At 35.2% G+C, this 17,392-nt stretch overlaps 1 protein-coding gene across 1 annotated transcript in view; it reads right to left on the bottom strand.

Annotated features, from left to right (window-relative positions):
- Positions 1 to 1,138: 1,138 nt before the first annotated feature.
- Positions 1,139 to 17,392, bottom strand: part of TIMP2 (TIMP metallopeptidase inhibitor 2) — a 102,429-nt gene continuing 86,175 nt past the window's right edge. The window contains exons 4-5 of the mRNA XM_051995471.1: positions 6,618 to 6,742; positions 1,139 to 3,177 (exon numbers count right to left, since the gene is read on the bottom strand). Coding sequence (XP_051851431.1) covers positions 2,980 to 3,177; positions 6,618 to 6,742 — 323 coding nt within the window. The 3' untranslated portion in view covers positions 1,139 to 2,979. The remainder of the gene's footprint in view (positions 3,178 to 6,617; positions 6,743 to 17,392) is intronic.

Genomic DNA, 17,392 nt, shown 5'->3' with positions numbered 1-17,392 from the left:
AAGTATATTAATACAAGTGTTCCTTAGTGAAATGTCTCCTTTGAGACAGAAAATTTTTCTACCATTTAGAACTATTCAAAAGGGAAATCGGTTACCTTGGAAAGGAGCATATTGTTCTTCAATTGAGGTATCTGAACAAAGTCTGGAAGACCATCAGTCAGATATGTTTTAGAGAATTAAATAAAGTCTATTCTAACTGAGATTAGAGATCAGCTGTCTGTGTGACAGGCATCTTGAATACAGTGGAGACAAAATTTTTTTAGATAATACTGTTTATTGTTCAATGACTGAATGTTCACTTAAGAATGATACAAAGCGTCAGAGACATGCAGACTGCTTGTCATTTTTCAACAACTTTCATGTGTTCCCAGCACAAGAAGGTTTCAGACATCATATTCCAGCAAAAAACATATTGCCCCCAAAAGATCCAAACAAAACAAAACAAAAACCCCCAAAGCTTTAAATTATGGCAGCCAAATAGATATTTCTTAATACTTATAAGCAAAGATTTGAAAATAACTATAATGTAAACTTTCTTTAAAAATATTTTGAGTTGCTTGCACAAAAAAAAGCATGGAGAAAGGGTAAAAAGAACAGTGCTTAATTTGTATAACATATAAATTAAAGCAATGCCAAATGAAGATCCTTCATAAACAATATATATATATACACATATATGTATGTGTATGTATGTATGTATGTATGTATATATGTGATAATTATTTATTGTAAAGCTACTGGAAGGGTTCCTTATCTCACCTGCAATTTTAGTTTTTTTTTGTCTTTCCTATTAAGAAAGGAAAGAAGACTAACTAGCAAGGAATTTATATATATATATATATATATATATATATATATATATATATATATATATATTTTTAAATTTATTTATTTATATATAGCCTGTCCCCCCAAGATAACTTTCTCAAAGACCTGTTAACTTTGCAGGCATTTGAACAAGAAGGTATAAAACGAGGGGAAAGCAAAGAAGCAAAGGTAATTAAACAGCTAAAGAAAAGGTCCAGAGGAATCTATCTTCATAGGCTAACTTGACACTCTTTCCACTCTGTGTCAAATGCTTCCATTATAGAAAGCTTTTAAAAGAAAGTGCAATTCTAACACCTAACAACAGGGTTGGAGATGGTTAGGAGGTGGAAACATAGCACAGTAACAATATAACCAATGCCCAAAACAACTAAAAACATTAAAAGAAAAAAAAAAAGGAAAAGAGAAATCAGAGAAAAAAGTAAATGTCACATGTTTCACATGATTTAACAATAAAGTAAACAAATGGAGAATATTATATTGGCTTGACTAGAGTAAAATCACTTCTATTGGTCCAATACGACATCTTTAAAACCTATTGACAAAGAGCATGAAAATGCCCCCAAAACAGGTTTGCAGGGGTTTATTTCTGGATGCTGTCTTAATAATTTTGCCCTAGAAAGGTAAATTATCAAGGCCTGTGCTGACTGGATCCCAGACAAAAGAGGCTCCATGACATTTAAGGATCACTAATTGTTTTGGGGTAACTGCAGAATATGCTCAACTGATGACAGTTGGTGAAGTAGTTTCACAGAAGAAAGATCACTCATAGACTCTAATTTTAATTTAATTACAATTTGTGGTGTGTATATCTTCTGAAAGTAGGTTATTTTTACAACAGAGATATTTTTATCTCTGGGACTAACTTCCTTTTGCTATTAGTAAAGTTATTTGCCTATCTTAATTCTAATTACTAGGGACAATGAGTCATCTTTAGGAAAAAGCAAGTAGTATTGTACTTTGAGGAGATCTGATTTTCTTCACTATGTTATATTTCTGACATAGAAAATATAAGCAGATGGTGGCACATCTGGCATTTGGATTGATGAATTAAATCTCGAGAGGAGATGCCTCTAAAGCAGGCCATAATGTCCTAGAAGAGCCCAGGAAATAAGAGCTTCATTTAACCTTCTTACCTCCAAAATCCCTTTCCTCTCTATATAAGAATCAATAGTTCTATGTTGCTAGCCAAATAGCTTTTGCAGAAACCTGAGAGCAAAATGGCAACTGTCAATCTCTCTGGGAGTCTAAAGAAAGTCAAGGAACTTTAACACTAATGCTAGATATCCATGTCATCTGCACAACTGCAGATGCCTTTTTGAAAGGCATGCCATGGAACTCTCAGGATTCAAAGCTGAGTATATGGACCAGAGCTTCCTTGATTCTGTCCTAAGTCTGTGATGCTCAGAGTGGAATCCAAAAGATTCTCACTGTAGGAGACAGACTATATTTGAAAACTGTGTTCAGCTGGAAATTTTGCTGCCTCTGCATATTTCCAGGGTCTTTGGGGCTCCATCTGGTATTCTGTTGAGTGATAAGTTTTGGATGCCTTCAGAAGAAACAAGAAATCTGAGTGCTAGTTGTATAAATGGAATTTTATGGGTACACATTAAGACATGAGATTTTGAAAACCTGCGAAAGGCACAGACTGCAGGGAAATGGGGGTGAGGAGTAAGACTAGAAAGGGCTTTGGGGAAAGGTAGGGACTGACATTTTGAGAAGAAGGAAAAGAAAATTAATGAAATGAGGGACATGCCATTCAAGATGAGAGATACCTGGTAGACCTGCTACACAGAATCTTGCAATGAACCTCACTGATTTCTACTAAATGCAACATTCCAAAATCGGGGTGCTGGTGGGTTAGAGATTTCCAGGGAATTTCCTGGTGGTTATTATTCTGAGGAATGCAAACTGAAAATTACAGCACTTAGCCCAAGTCTAGATAGGATGGGAACTCTGTGTCCTCCTTCTACCTTTCCCTAGAGATGTAGTAATTGTTTGGGGAAAAAAAAAATGGAAAATGAAAATCACAGCTAATTTTGACACAATTGGATAATTATATTTTCATGCTGTTTCTTGAAAGTAATGTCAGAGTTGGACCTGTCTAAACTCTTGGAGTCTTTTCTATTGGCTGTTAGGGTTCTGCCAGTCCACTTATGGGTCCTCAATATCAAGAAATTCCTGCTTGGGTGGTGCTGCCCCACGGTACCATGCACAGGAGCCATCACTCCTCTTGATACAAGCAAAATACTTTGCCTGATGCCCATAAATGATCTTCTCTGTGACCCAGTCCATCCACAGGCACTCATCTGGTGAAGATACATAACATGGGATCATGGGGCATCGAGAAATCTAGGGAGAAAATAAAAACAGGGTCACAAGACAGACTCAGGGGCAAAGTCCAAATTAAGTAAAAAGGATTCTAGAATTTAAAGCTGTTAAAAAAAAAAAAAAAAAGAAAGAAAACAACAACAACAAAAAAAAAACAATCTATCCAGGCAAGATTTTTCATCCCACAGATCAAGAAAGAGTAATTCAGAGAAATTTAAGTGATGTCCAAAGACCACACAGAGAAACTAGATTCACTTGCTATTCTTATCACATTGTTTTTAGATAGCTGCCTATTGAATCCATTTTGCAACGCCAAAAGAGGTAGCTTAGTCCAGTGCTTAAAGCCTGGGGCTGAGTGTCTGCTATTGAAGGGGGAGGGAAATTGTTCCCTTTACTGATGTGTTCCCTTTAAGATTATCACTCTGAAACTGTATTCCATTTTGATCTGTGATCCCTTTTGGAGTCTCAGCCCCTCCTGGGGAAGGCATAACCCCCCAGATAAATTATCTTTCGGGGATGTTAGTGCCTTTGATTCAATTAGAAATCCTTGTTTAAAAGAAACCTTTTGAAATGTTGTTAATTCCAATAGGAGAGCTGGGCTGGATATCGATAAGCATCTAGGTTGGAAACTTAAGCTTACTAAAGCCTTAAGACTCCTTTTAAAGGGCAGTTTTTAAACTTACTCTTTGCAAACCAAGCAATTTGCTAGGACCCTGCTCACTGAGAAGGCATTCTCTTCTCACTGCCAGACTCCATTTTCCCAATCGGACTTTGCCACTATAGAAGTCAGTCTCTTAGCAAACTGGTTTCTATCCAACAATAAACTTTCATTTTTGCCATTAATATTTCAGGATAAGTGAATTCTTTCACTTGGAACCTGCGAGTTGACCAAAAGTTGATTAACAACTCTCTTACTGCCACTAACCTTATCACCACCGGGAACTGAGGGGATACAAATCTCATCACTATGACTTTGAATTGCAAGATGCAAAATACCTTGGATTTTTGAGCTTCATTCCCCTACTAATGTGTTTGGAGCATAAGAATATGGCCTGTCTCCCTTTCCAAACTTTTTGTTCCATGTTGGTCACATTGGAAGAATAAAAAAGGTTAAAAAAAAAATTGAGTTTTGTGGAGACTGGCAGTATATAAATAAAAAAGTGTCATTATGATCTAGTTTGAGCTTAGGTTCTTGAAAGTAGATGACATCCTATTTAAAAAGCAATTTGAGACTTTGCAAAGTAGTGAATACTTTCACCACATCAAATATCCAATAAATCATGAAAGACTGAATTTTAATTGTATGAAAGCTGATAATATTCTGAACTGTTATTAAGAATTAAAGTTTTAAATTAGGGACATTAGCACTCTGTCTTTTTGAATCTGAAAGGGCTAAGTTAAGGAGTAATACACAAGGAAATAAGAAAAGATCTTATGATCTTAACAAGAAAAAGAAGGGTTTGGGAAGCTACAATTCATAAATTTAGTCCCAATGCCCATTGTATTACACTTATTGTCTGCCTACAGTAATTACTATTACTTTTTGTGACTTCACTTTGCTTCCAGTTGCATAATGCTAATATGAGAAAAGAAACCAGAGATCCAAGACTGAAAGAGGCAAAGGATTCATTCCAGGAACTTTCCATGGGCAATTAATACATTTACTGGAGGGTCCTGCAAAAGTCCAGTCTGATGTTCTCAAGTGGGGAAAAACTTGATTTAGAAACCAAAAACTGAGTTTGGAGGTCAGTTTTTTTTTTTTTTTAAGTCAGAACTATAACCAAAGATTAGCTATCTTTTGGCTGATTCTGAAAAAGTCTATTTCTCTTGACAATATTTTGAACAGGGAGAGATAGCCTAGATCTATACAGGCTACAACTGGAGGGAGCTTGAATGTTGGCAAGGGACTAATAACACTTGGATTTGTGAGAAAAGGTACATGTGCTTATCTTTTTAGCCAAAGTACAAAAACATCTACAGAATTCCTATTTTTTTCTATCAAATTTCCTTCCAGATGTCTTCTTTATGAGTTGCAGACCACAGGCCAGATCTATTTACATCTGTCTATCCAAAGTTATCCCATTTCCCTTAAAAGATGACCTGGCAAAGCTGATTCTTGGAATACTAAACCACATTGTATTCCTTGTGGCCATTATTTGCCACTACCCTTCCATTTTTATCTCATGAAGTCCCCTCCTTCTATAAAACCTGCCCTTAGGAGCAGATTTGTTAAATTTAGAAGAGTGATTCCACACAGCATAGGTGTGCACAGCATATCTAAAAAGGATATACACCTAGGGCATTTTTTAAGGTCAACGTTTACTGAGTGAGAAATCATAAAGTAAGATATTTTTATTCATCCAACTAAAAAACAAAAATGTAAGCCTAAATTGAAGGGGAAAAAAAAAACATCTAAAATTTAAATATACAAATATTGCAATTACTGGAGATTTTTTAAAATAAAATTTTTATTTCTGGAGACTGGTTCTCCCTATCTCATCCAGGTGAAAAATATAGTGGCCACTCATTTGTCTATTCCCACCTATAATTGGCACAGAAACTGTAACTTTCTTTACTGGACCTAAGCTGAATTAGCCCCTTTAATTAGCCCTTGGGTTAATCAGATTTCTCTCCTGCTTTCCCCTCCCAGAAGCTTCGCCATATTAGTGCCCAACTAATGTAACTGGCTTAGCCCTCTCCCCCCCGGAAGCTCACTGAAGCTTCTAAGCAACTGATCTACCAGTCTCAGTCTCCCTGGTAGCAGGGATAATAGGTATGCACTACCATGACCAGCAATTGTTCCTTTTAATCAAACTCTTTTCCTTATGCTAAAATACAGAACAACCTTGTCAGCTTTATCTTCTTGGCTAAAAACACATTTTTTTTTTAAACTTAATGCTGTTTCTCTAGCCCAATACTGCCATCAAGGGTGGTAATGGAATTTAAGGACTAGTTAGTACCACCTTTAAAATTTAAAATCTAACTTTTATGCCTTTCTGACCCATACCCATCAGACCCCTAAAGTCACATATAATGAACTGAGGAAATAAGGAGGAAGACAGAAAGCCTAGAGTGTTTCCATGGCATTCAGATTTCAGAGCAACAAAATCATCATTTGTGATTCCTGCACTAAAGGCTAATGGAAGCTCTGGAGGGTAACTCAAGTGGGAACTAAAGGAAGAAAGTAGAATAGCAAATGTGATTGTAGGAGCTTAAAGTTACCAGGGATTGGGGAAACCACCTACATCCCAAGAGGGCTCTCAAGCCTTGGTAGCTTTACCAAAAGCAAAAGGGCCTTGGCACATTAAAATGTACACATGCACAGCTGATACCTTTGCTATCCGGTAAGCCTCAGCTCCACAGCACCATGATTAACTTAAAGTTACCATGGAACCTCTGCTCTAATATTAAGAACTGACTGGTAGTAATTCTTTGAATGACAACAGAAATTATCTGCTTACCTTGCACTCACAGCCCATCTGGTAGCGCTGATTTAGACTCTTCTTCTGAGTGGTACTCAGGCTATCCCAGGGCTCAATGAAGTCACATAGAGTAACATGCATTTTGCCATTTCCTTCTGACTTTCCTGAAAAGACCCAAGAAAACAGTGAACTTGTCTTATTTTATCCCCCATTATTCATTTGGCCTTTTGGCTTACTTAAAAGTAAGAGTTTAGTTTCACTGCTGGGTTTTGTAGGGTGAACAACACATTCTTGATTGCAAATGTTAAGTGAAACCAACAAACATTTAAAGCACCTCTACTCTGTGCAAGCCTCTAAGTAAGCAGCATAAATTGTTTTATCTGAATTGAAATGTAAAGGTGAATAAAAATGATCCCTGCTCTCATGGAACTTATAAAAATATAGGAGAGACAAATGATTTACCCAAATAGCCATATATCAAAGTAGAAAAGGGAAGCAACAATCTGTTATTAAGCATCTACTATAAAACAAGATGTGACATACTGATGACACAAAACCAGAGTTCACACCTTTATGAAATTTACCTTTTACTGGAGGAGAGAGAATGCTTTAGGAGTTTAGAGGAGGGAGGGATCACAAAGACTTTGAAGTTAATAGCAGATTATTGGATAGAAAATTCTACTGTGATGTTCCTATCTAACTGGACATAGGTGAGTTCCAGTAATTTTTCACATTTTGCAATGGCTTCTTGACTCAGCTTCCTTTTCTATCTCTTTGATAAAGACATAAAACCTGTGACATACAATGTCTTGGAGAAGCAGGAGACAAAACAACTATATTCAGTGAATGATGGAATCTGCCAAGGTAGGGTGGTCATTTTTAAAACTACTGTATTCATCCTTGTTAAAATGATATCCTGTCAAAATGTTCAAATGTTCATCAACCAGAATCTTTGACAGGCAGACTGAACAGAGAAGCTTTTCTAGAAATGGAAGGATAGTAGCAATCTGAAAATGCCACTTTGAAAGGTAAAAACAGCTTGCTTGACAGAATTTTAGCAGACCAAACTTCAATTATCTTAGGAGCAAATTTCATCTGGTAAAGTCACAAATGGAAATACATTATAGCAAAGCAGTAGTGTAGCTGGTGAAAAGTATGCTGACACCACAAATAAATGAGCTGTGACCAATTACCATGGACAAAAAACCGTGGATGCCTGAATTAAATAAAACCCTTTATGAGTGAAAATCACTGTTTCAAGCAGTGCTCTCTTGACATTTGGACTTCTCATATTTTGGTTTCTATTTTAATTGCTTGGCTTTCCAGGAATATTTTTATTTCATCTGGTTCCCTATAGTAGTTTTGGGCTCCAAGTGAAGAAGTTATTATTATTATGTTTTTCTTGCATGTTTGAATATTTTGTGGAGTGGGATGAGAGAAAAAAAAATCTGGTATTTATACACACACACACACACACACACACACACACAGAGCGTAGCCTTTAAGAACCCTGAATTTGGAATTAGGAAAACATAAGTTCAAATCCTACTTCCAACACCCTTACAAATTGTGGGACCATGCACAAGTTACTTACCCTCTCTAAATGTCAATTTCTTCTTCCATAAAATGGGATTAGTAATAGCACTTAGCAGAGTTATTGTGAGGATCAAATGAGATAACAGGTATACAGTGCTTTGCAAATTTTAAAGTGTTATATAAAAAAAGAGCTATTACATGTTAAAAAGACATAAGATCTTGTACTTTCTACCTGGCTCAGTAATTTCTTTTAAAAAAGGATCAAAAAAGAGCTGGAAGAAACAGAAGTGATGAATTATATATAACATAATCTGCTTATCTTTCATTTTACAATCCCATTCTTTTTTCAAATCTCAGCTCTTACCCAATATAAAGGGTCATTCATCTATGCTGTCATTGGTTTGAGAACTCTGAAACCTTATATGACTTAGACTCTTAGATTATGACTTGGACTCCATGATTATCCATGATGAGTCTTGCTATACATTACTTTGCCATAAGTTATCATATTAGTGTCAGGAGCAAGATATGAATTTCAGACTTCTGAACTCCAAGTTTAGCATTCTATCCAGTACAATGATTCAAGTGAAAGAGATAACTAAAAATATTTCTCTAAATCCAGACAATTCTTATGTGGGAGCTGATTTTCCAATTAATACTTCTCCCAAGTAGGACAAGCAGGAGTTCCTGTAGCACTTTCAGGTAGTACTCATTTTATACTAGCTTAAATTGCTTTTAATCTCTTTATGCATTAAAACAAAACAAAACAAAACAAAACAAAACAACCCCCCCCAAAAAAAAAAAAAACAACCTTCCCCCAGTCTAAAATATAGGTTACTAAACATCAAGGACTGAGTTCTATATCCCTTATTCCCCTCATCTCCTAACACAGCATCTATACACAGAGCACATTTGTTGATAGTGACAATGAACCTTATTTCTCATTTATTCATTCAAAAGAAAGTATTAAGTCTGCTAAGTATAAGGCCCTTTGGAGATAGTAAATGAAAAAGACCCAGTTATTGCCCTCAAGGAGTATAAAACTCCATGGGAAAATAACCTGCACACAGACACTTACCTTCTAATCCAAATAAGGATGACAAAGTACCATGGGTCAATGATCTCCAAAGTAAAGGTTGAGTCCTGATCTCAAGAGGGTGAGTGATTAATTTACCACCGACATATAATCCTGAAGGTTAACTGCCACAAACTACAATCATCCTTATCCTCCACACTCTATCATTCTTTTTCTTCCCTTCATTGTACAAGCTCCCAATCTCCCCTCTTCTGAGTTGAGGTCTGGTCTTCAAGGCAGAGCAATTATGCAGGTGACAGTGGGCAAGTTCTAATCTCATTCACCTTTCCAGCCTATCTATCTCATTTCCATATTCCCTCATGACTTTGGCAGGCATGCCCTGCAAGAGCAGCTCTGTGTTAGTGTTAGTGTTAGTGGCTATGAAAACTGAGAATGTGGTTCAAAGCATACTATTTTAACCTCTTTTGGGGGAGTTTGCTTTTTCTTTCTCTTGGTTTTTTCCTTTTTGTTTTGATTTTTGTCAAAACATAACTAATATGGAAATAAGTTTAAGATGATTGTACACATATAACTTATCAGATTGCTTGCTGTCTTGGGGAAGAGGGAAGCAAGAGAGGAAGGAAGGAAGAAAAATACTGGAAAAAATATTATAAAAATGAATGTTGAAAACTATCTTTATATGTAATTGGTAAAATAAAATGCTATTGAGAAAAAAAGATAAAAAAATTAATTGTAATATTTATCAAAGTTTAAAATCTCTTTAGGTTGGATTGACTATATATTGACTAAAGCAGATTTAAGATCCCATTGTGACATCAAACTGGGTACCTTTCACTAAAGAAAGAAGAGAGCATTCTGAGGTTTCCTGGTTCTTCATTCAAATTATATCCCCTAACTGTGGGTGTCATGCCATGGCTTTCAACTAAGTCCTCTTCTATTGGTTTTCAACACTTCAGTTCCAGCCCCAGTCTTTTTTATGAGCTTCAATCATTCATCATGAATTGCCTATTAGAGATTTCAAAATGGATGCCCTGGAGAGATCTTAAATTCAACATGGCTGAAACAGAGTTAATTATCTTTCTCTCATCACATCCTTTGTCACTTCCTCACTCTTGCCAAAGGCACTACCATTCTTTCTGTGTTAAGCAGGTTTATAATTTCAATATTATTGATTCCTCACTCTTCCTTCACCTTCACCCAACATATCAAAACACTGGCCAAATCTTGCTGTTTCTATCTTCCTAACATCTCTAGCATCTGACCTCTTTCTCCAACTTAGTTCAGGACCTCATTGTCTCTCCTCTATATATATTTGCAGTAAATTACTTTTTTTTTAAAAACCCTCTCCACTCCCAGTCCATCTTACCACTATGAGATTGATTCTCCTAAAGAGCAAATCTGACTTATTTCTTCTTTACTCACTCAACTCCAGTGGTTCCCAGGATTAAATTATTAATTTTAATATTAATTAATTAAATAGAAATACACCTGTTTGGTTATTAATGCCCTATTCAACCTGGCCTCATTTTTTTTTTTTTTGGTCTGGCTATTAACAGTCTCATTCCTATACTCTCCGAGCCTGCCTCTCATCCAAGTTCATGGGTCCTCTGAAATCTATCTGTAGACCTCTCTGAATATCCAAGTTTAAAATCCCTGTTACTGATACTGAAGACACTGAAGATACTGAAAGACAAAGACAGAAAGTACTGATTTCTCCCATATGTTTTTTTCTTTAATTATTAAAAAAAAATCATAGAATTTTGAAGATGCAAGGAACCTTACAGATAATTAAGTCCAACTCATTTTAGAAATCCAATCCATAAGGGCTTTATTTATTAAGGACTTGCTGAGTGAAAGTAACTGTGTTAGAATACAATGACAAAACAAAATACAGGACCTGTCCTCAAGGAGACCACTTTCTACTTAGGGGAAACAACATATAATCAGAGAAATACATAAATGACAATTTGAGGAGGAAGACAAGAACACTGATAAATATGGGGACAGGAAAGGCTTCCCATAGGATGTCACATGTCCTTCAAGATCCAGTTCAAGCACCACCACCTACAGGAAGGCTTTTCTGACTTTCAGTCCCCTCCCTCTCAGCCTATCTTGTATATGAGTTCTTCCTATTTATTCTCTTTATATTTATGTGGCAAAGAGAGGCATATAGTCTAGAATAAAGATAGTGAGCATTGCAGTAGAAAGATCTAGATTCAAGTTTGCCTCTTTTACATGATAGCTATATGACCTTGGACAAGTCATATAAGCTTTCTATGATCTAGCCAATCCTCTAAAATTGTAGGGAAGGTGTTGCTCTGCTTAATAAAGATAGTTTTCTCTAATTCAATAGAATCACAGGTCTAGCTCTAAATTTATTCTGTATATACTTCACTACCTACTGATTATCTCCCCAGATAGTGTAAGCTTCCTGTGATTAGGAATCCATTTTCTTCATTGTATTTGTAACCATACAATACATCTCATACAATATCTGCAACAGGTGCTTATCAAATATTTATTGATTGAAAATAAGTAATGTGCAGTGAGTATTGAAAGGTTCACTGCAGCCATTCTTTAAATGTCAAACTGACATTATTCTAGTAGTATTGGGGTTCTGAATTGGGAGACTTGGTCAGGAGTATGATTTAGGGAGAGTACATTGCCAAAAAGATGGTTTGCAGAAAGGAAGAAACTGGAAGCTAAAGAATCCAATTAGAGGATTGTTGCAACAGCATAGTCCTTCATTCTTGAAGAGAACCAAAATAACATCACTATTTAAGGGGTCAAAGTACAGTAGTCTAACTGTGGGTGATTAGACCAATATGAGGTAGACCAATATCCATTTGGAATAAAGATTTCTTGAATTTATGCATCTCAAGTTTATTTTAAGTAGTGCAATTCCTTTGATAATAAGTGTATTTTAGAAATAACTGATGAATAACAACATCTAAGATTTTTTCTTTGTCAGGTCATGTATTCTAAACTGGGGACCATATGTATACACAAAAAATAATTACTTGGAAGAGTCTGGGACACAATTGAAATCTTAGCAAGTAACTCACTGTTTTTAAAGTACCTCATTATTAGTCAATTTGTTGCATATAACATAACCAAATTTGTGACATAAAGGGCAAATGAGATGTGCTGGAGTAGAATCCAGTTTTCTTAATATCTGTTCCTCTGTGACCACTGAAATGTTTTAATTTTATGTAAGAAATATCCTGTTTTTGTATGACTATAATAGGAGATCAACTGTCAATGTAATGAGTATCATTAATTTTTTTGCAGAGATTTTCCCCGTTTGGTTATAACTCAGGAACTTTAGGGTACTTTAGCAATGAATTTCTATGTAATACGTCAGCTTCTGCCTTAAGCCAGGAATGTCTTGCTGATCTCTATTTGTTGAAGATAAGGTTCTCCACTGTTGTGCTGTTTTGAATAAAATGTTGATAGTTGTTAAATACAATGCTCCATACAGAAAATGGTGCTTGAGTTTCATCATAAAGGAAGAAAAAGGCTCTATAAGTCAGAGGTAAGGAAGGAGTACATCCCAGGCATGGGGGACAACTGGTACAAGGGCAAAGATGGAAAATAGAGGGTGATGTGTGAGGAACAGAGAAAAAGCCAGTTTGACTGGGTCATAAACTACAATCTCTTAATGTTTATGGCACAAAACAAACGCTTAATAAATGCTTATTTCCATATTTCTTTTCTACTCAAGACCACTACCCATCTCTTCACTGCTTTATTTCTTTGCAGACTGTAGTATTCCATGTTTTAAAGTAAAAAGCATTACTAAAAGAATGTTGATGTAAAAAAAAAAAGGATATTTATTCAAACAAGAAGTTTGGGTCTTTTTTAGAGAATAATGTTAACTAGATAATAATGATAACGAATACTTCTGTAGCTCACATTTACATAAACTAACATGTCAAGGGTGACATTCAGATCCCAGATCTTTCCAGACTCCAAGTGCAGGCTCCTTTTACACTATGCTACATTGTCACTCTTAGGAATTTCAGGTATATTTTGACTATACACTTGGAATCATTTATATGAACTCTGAATATAATGCAATTCTTGATATTTCAGAGTATTGCTTATTTCCCCTGTGAATAAGCTATAGAAAATACACACACACACACACACACACACACACGAGTATGGCTACAGAACGAGATAAAAAGCAGTTTGCTTCTACAAAAGCAGGGACAAAAGGATCAAGAGACCAAGAGAAGATAAAATTTCTGAATCATCCAACTAGGTTCAAGGGCCAAGATTAATGTGAAAAGTTCAGTGTCTTGAGAGGAAGAAAAACTAGGAAAGTTTAGAAACTTTAGAATTTAAAGAAATGCTATAGGCAGGCAGAATTACAGTTCTAAGAAAGAACATGACCCATAGTTTAGGATATTATACTTTACCAGAGCTTAATGATTTTAATCTGAGGCCTGTTCTCATTAGCATCTGCTCCCCCTAGCAACCTGATTAGTTTAGGCCAAGCTTGGGATTTTTTCCCATCATTCACAGCCTTTTTTTTTTTTTAAACAATAAAAGATTTAGATACCTCTTACTAGTACTAGTTATCTAGATTCTGATCTACAAGGAGATACACAAATTCAAACACAGGACCAGTTGATAAGGAAAAACCATTTCCAAAACGCTGTAGGAAAGAAGTTTCTGGGAGTTCAATATTACTATTTGATTTTTATCTGATCATTCAATAGAGGTATGAAAGATTTGGAGTTGGGAATCATAGTAGGTAATCATAGACTATGCTGGAAGGGGTCTCAGAGTAGCAAGTTCAACCCCCTCATTTTATAGATGAGGAAAATGAGGCTGGGAGTGTCTTGTCCAAGGTTACTAGGTTGCAAGTACTACTCTATTGAAGGCTGCTTGTCTCTGATTTCAGAGCTAATGTATTTTGCATTATTCCAGCTAAATAACAAATGAAAGGAAAGAAGGAAAGAAAGCATAAATAATAAAGAAGACAGGGTTAAATGAGAATAACGAATATGAAATATTTCAAAAACTATATAAGATGTAGTTATAATTGTTTTAAAAAAAGGATCTGAGGGGAAAAAGAGACACTTCTACTGCCAATCCTCAATAATTACAATTTATGCCACATGTGGTTTTTTCTAATTAATCTCATTTTCTGAGCTGTCAACACCAGCAGTTTCTGCTTTTTAAGATTTTTAAAAAATCATCTTCACAGACTTTAGAAGCCTAAAAGCTTGCCCATATATAGTGTGTGTTTTTTTATATAAACTTTTAAATTTGGTTATGTTTTCAGTTATAGACCAATTTCTTTCACATACCTTTTGTCAAAAATGGAACAATGAGTATAGGAGCAGGAGACTCCAGATGGGGACGGAGTCTTGAAAATGAATTCTGAGAACTCCCATCTGGGATATATAGTAAGGCAACAATTGAGGCACATATTGTGTTGAGAAACTATGTTGTGCCTGTAAGATTTGAGTATTTTCAGAGATAAAATACTTTAATCCTAAAAAGAATTACTGAATCAAAGAACAAATAGAAACAATAAATAATTTCATCAAGGAAAATGACAGTAATGAGAAAACATATCAAGTCTTTTAGGATACCACACACCTGCCCCAGCAAAACCTACCAGACTGTACAATAATCAAGAAATAAAACAGGAGGAGAGGATTCTGGGAAGATAGCAGGGTAGGTCATAAAACTTTCAGCTCTCTGAATTTCTTCTACAGCAAAGACAGAACATAGTCTCAGAAGGAATGTTGAACTTTGGAAATAAACAAAATTCAAACTAAAGTAGTTGTTCTCCTAAGACAATAAGAAGACCCCAGGAAAGACCTAACCTCTTGAGTCAGAGGTTCAAGGTACAAACACCTTTAAATCAATTCTGCTGAATCAATAAACAACAAAAACTTGGGGCAGCTGGAGTTGGAAGGCAGCCTCAGCCTTAGAAATTTTCATTTCCCTGAGAGTGTGGGGGTCTGACTACTGAAGAAGTGGGACAAGATCGAAGGGGTTTCTAGCTGTGACTTAAGAGTGGAGATGAGAGCCCCAGGTTGAAGCCCCCAAAATAACAGTAAGATGAACCTGAGGATTGGGACATTATTCCCCATATCTCAGAACTAGAACTCAATCACACTAATAGCTTCTAAAAAACAAAACAACAACAGAAAAAATGAGCAAGCAAAGGAGAAAGAACCCAATCAATATGGGGATAGAGGAGATATCAGTTTCATATTCAGAGGAAAATAATGGCACTTTTAAAAAGCCACTTCTTTTTCAATGAGAAAACTTCAAATGTTCCTAAGACCAAAAAATATTTTTTAAAATTTAAAAAGGACTTTAAAAATCAAGAGTTTAAGAAAAAATGAGAAAAAATATAAAAGCAATCCAAGGAAATCAAGAAAATTATAATTCCTTGAAAACTAGAACTGTGCAAAGGGAAACTGATGACATCTAAGACAAAAAATAAAACAAAATCAAAAGAATGAAAAAATAGGAGAATGTGAAACATATCAGAAAAACAACTGGTCTAGAGAACAGATCAAGAAGAATATATGAATAGTCAGACTACCTGAAAATTATCATTAAAAAAAGAATCTTGATACAATATTATAAGAAATTATCAAGGAAAACTGCCCTTAAGTTCTGGAACAAGAAGGTAAAGTGGAAATAGAAAAAAAAAAAAATCCATCAACCACTATCTGAAGAGATCCCAGGAGGAAAACTCACAAGAATATCATAGTCAAGTTTCAAAGCTCTGAAGTTATGGAGAAAATATTGGAAGCAAAAAGACAAAAAAAAATTAAATATTGTGGAGCTATAATAAGGATTATACAATACCTAAAAAATACTACGTTGGTCTTGGATTACTACATTCCACAGAACAAAAGTGCTAGGGTTATAACTAAGGATAATTTACCTGGCAAAGTTAAGTGTAATCCTAAATAAAAATAGTGGATTTAGTAAACTGAAAGTGTTTCAGTTTTTTTGTGACTAAACTAGTAAAACTTGGGGAAATTTTGATGTATAACATCTAGAAAACATTAAGGATCAATTATAAGGGACTCAATAAGGTCAAATTGTTTACTTCTTATATATGAAAATATTAACAGATTATAAAAGATTGTCGTTTTTATTTGCATAGTTTGAAAAAACTGCTTGGGATAAACCAAGTATGATGGGATGATTCTAAAAAAAATTAAGAAAAGATAAAAAAGGAGTGATCATCTCATAAAAATGAGGCAAAAATGAAAAAATTGGTAAAGAAGAAGTTAGTAGGGAGGAGGTTGGGCAGTGTTGAAACCTTACACCCATTGGGAATGGTCTATAGAGCAGAAAACAAAAGGAAATCTATAAAGAAATAAAGAAAATATGGACAACTCTGAACATGTGTAGTATTTATTATGTAGGCTTTCTTGAAATGGAAGTTTATGGCTTTATTATTTTGAATCTTCTCATACTCTGCTATGTACATGGCATTGCTTTTTCTTATTTTATATTTAAATTTCAAATAAAATTTTAAAAATGGGGAAGGGGAAATATAATGAGAAAATACAGAAAATAATTTTTTCTCCTCAGAATCACACAAGTTATTAGGAAATTCAGGGGCAACAGGAAAGGAGATTTCTTTGATAAAGTTAGTTCTGGGACAAGCATTGATGAGATATGTATGTAATCTGGAATCCACTAAGAACAGAGGGTTCCCCTGAGAAAATGCCAGAGTAGGTAACGTGGAGGCTGCAGGGAATGACCACAATAGGCTCGACCATTTGTACCAAGTACAAAGCCCTGGATAACCCAGATCCAGAGGCTCAGTGCCTTGTCCTGACACACCAAAGATCTAGCACTGTGAAATTTAAAGAGTGGGAAGGACCAAATCCCTCAGAATTGAGATAAATGCAGGAATAAAGAAGTCTCTAGAGTGGGTCCAAAGAGGGCTGACCACCCTATCCAAAAGTACAGAGGGAGCAGAGCCTGAACCTGGCACAAAGTTTTACTGCAGGAACTGTCAAAAAGAATAAATTGAAGAAAACAAATAAACAAAAAATTGTGTGTGTATATATGTTTTTGGTGTTTACATTTAGAATTAAATATTTATAAAAACAATAGAGAAATTTGAAGTGGAAACAACTTTGGGAAAAAGACAAAGAGTTCAATTTGTGATATGTTCAATGCTTTTGTTAAATGTCTAATATTTCTTCTGAAATAGAAAAAACTGAACTAAAATTAAACAAAA

Source organism: Antechinus flavipes, chromosome 4 (assembly GCF_016432865.1).
Source record: "Antechinus flavipes isolate AdamAnt ecotype Samford, QLD, Australia chromosome 4, AdamAnt_v2, whole genome shotgun sequence".
Taxonomy (NCBI): domain Eukaryota; kingdom Metazoa; phylum Chordata; class Mammalia; order Dasyuromorphia; family Dasyuridae; genus Antechinus; species Antechinus flavipes.
Note: the sequence above shows the minus strand (reverse complement) of the source record. Positions and strands in the feature narration are given on the sequence as shown.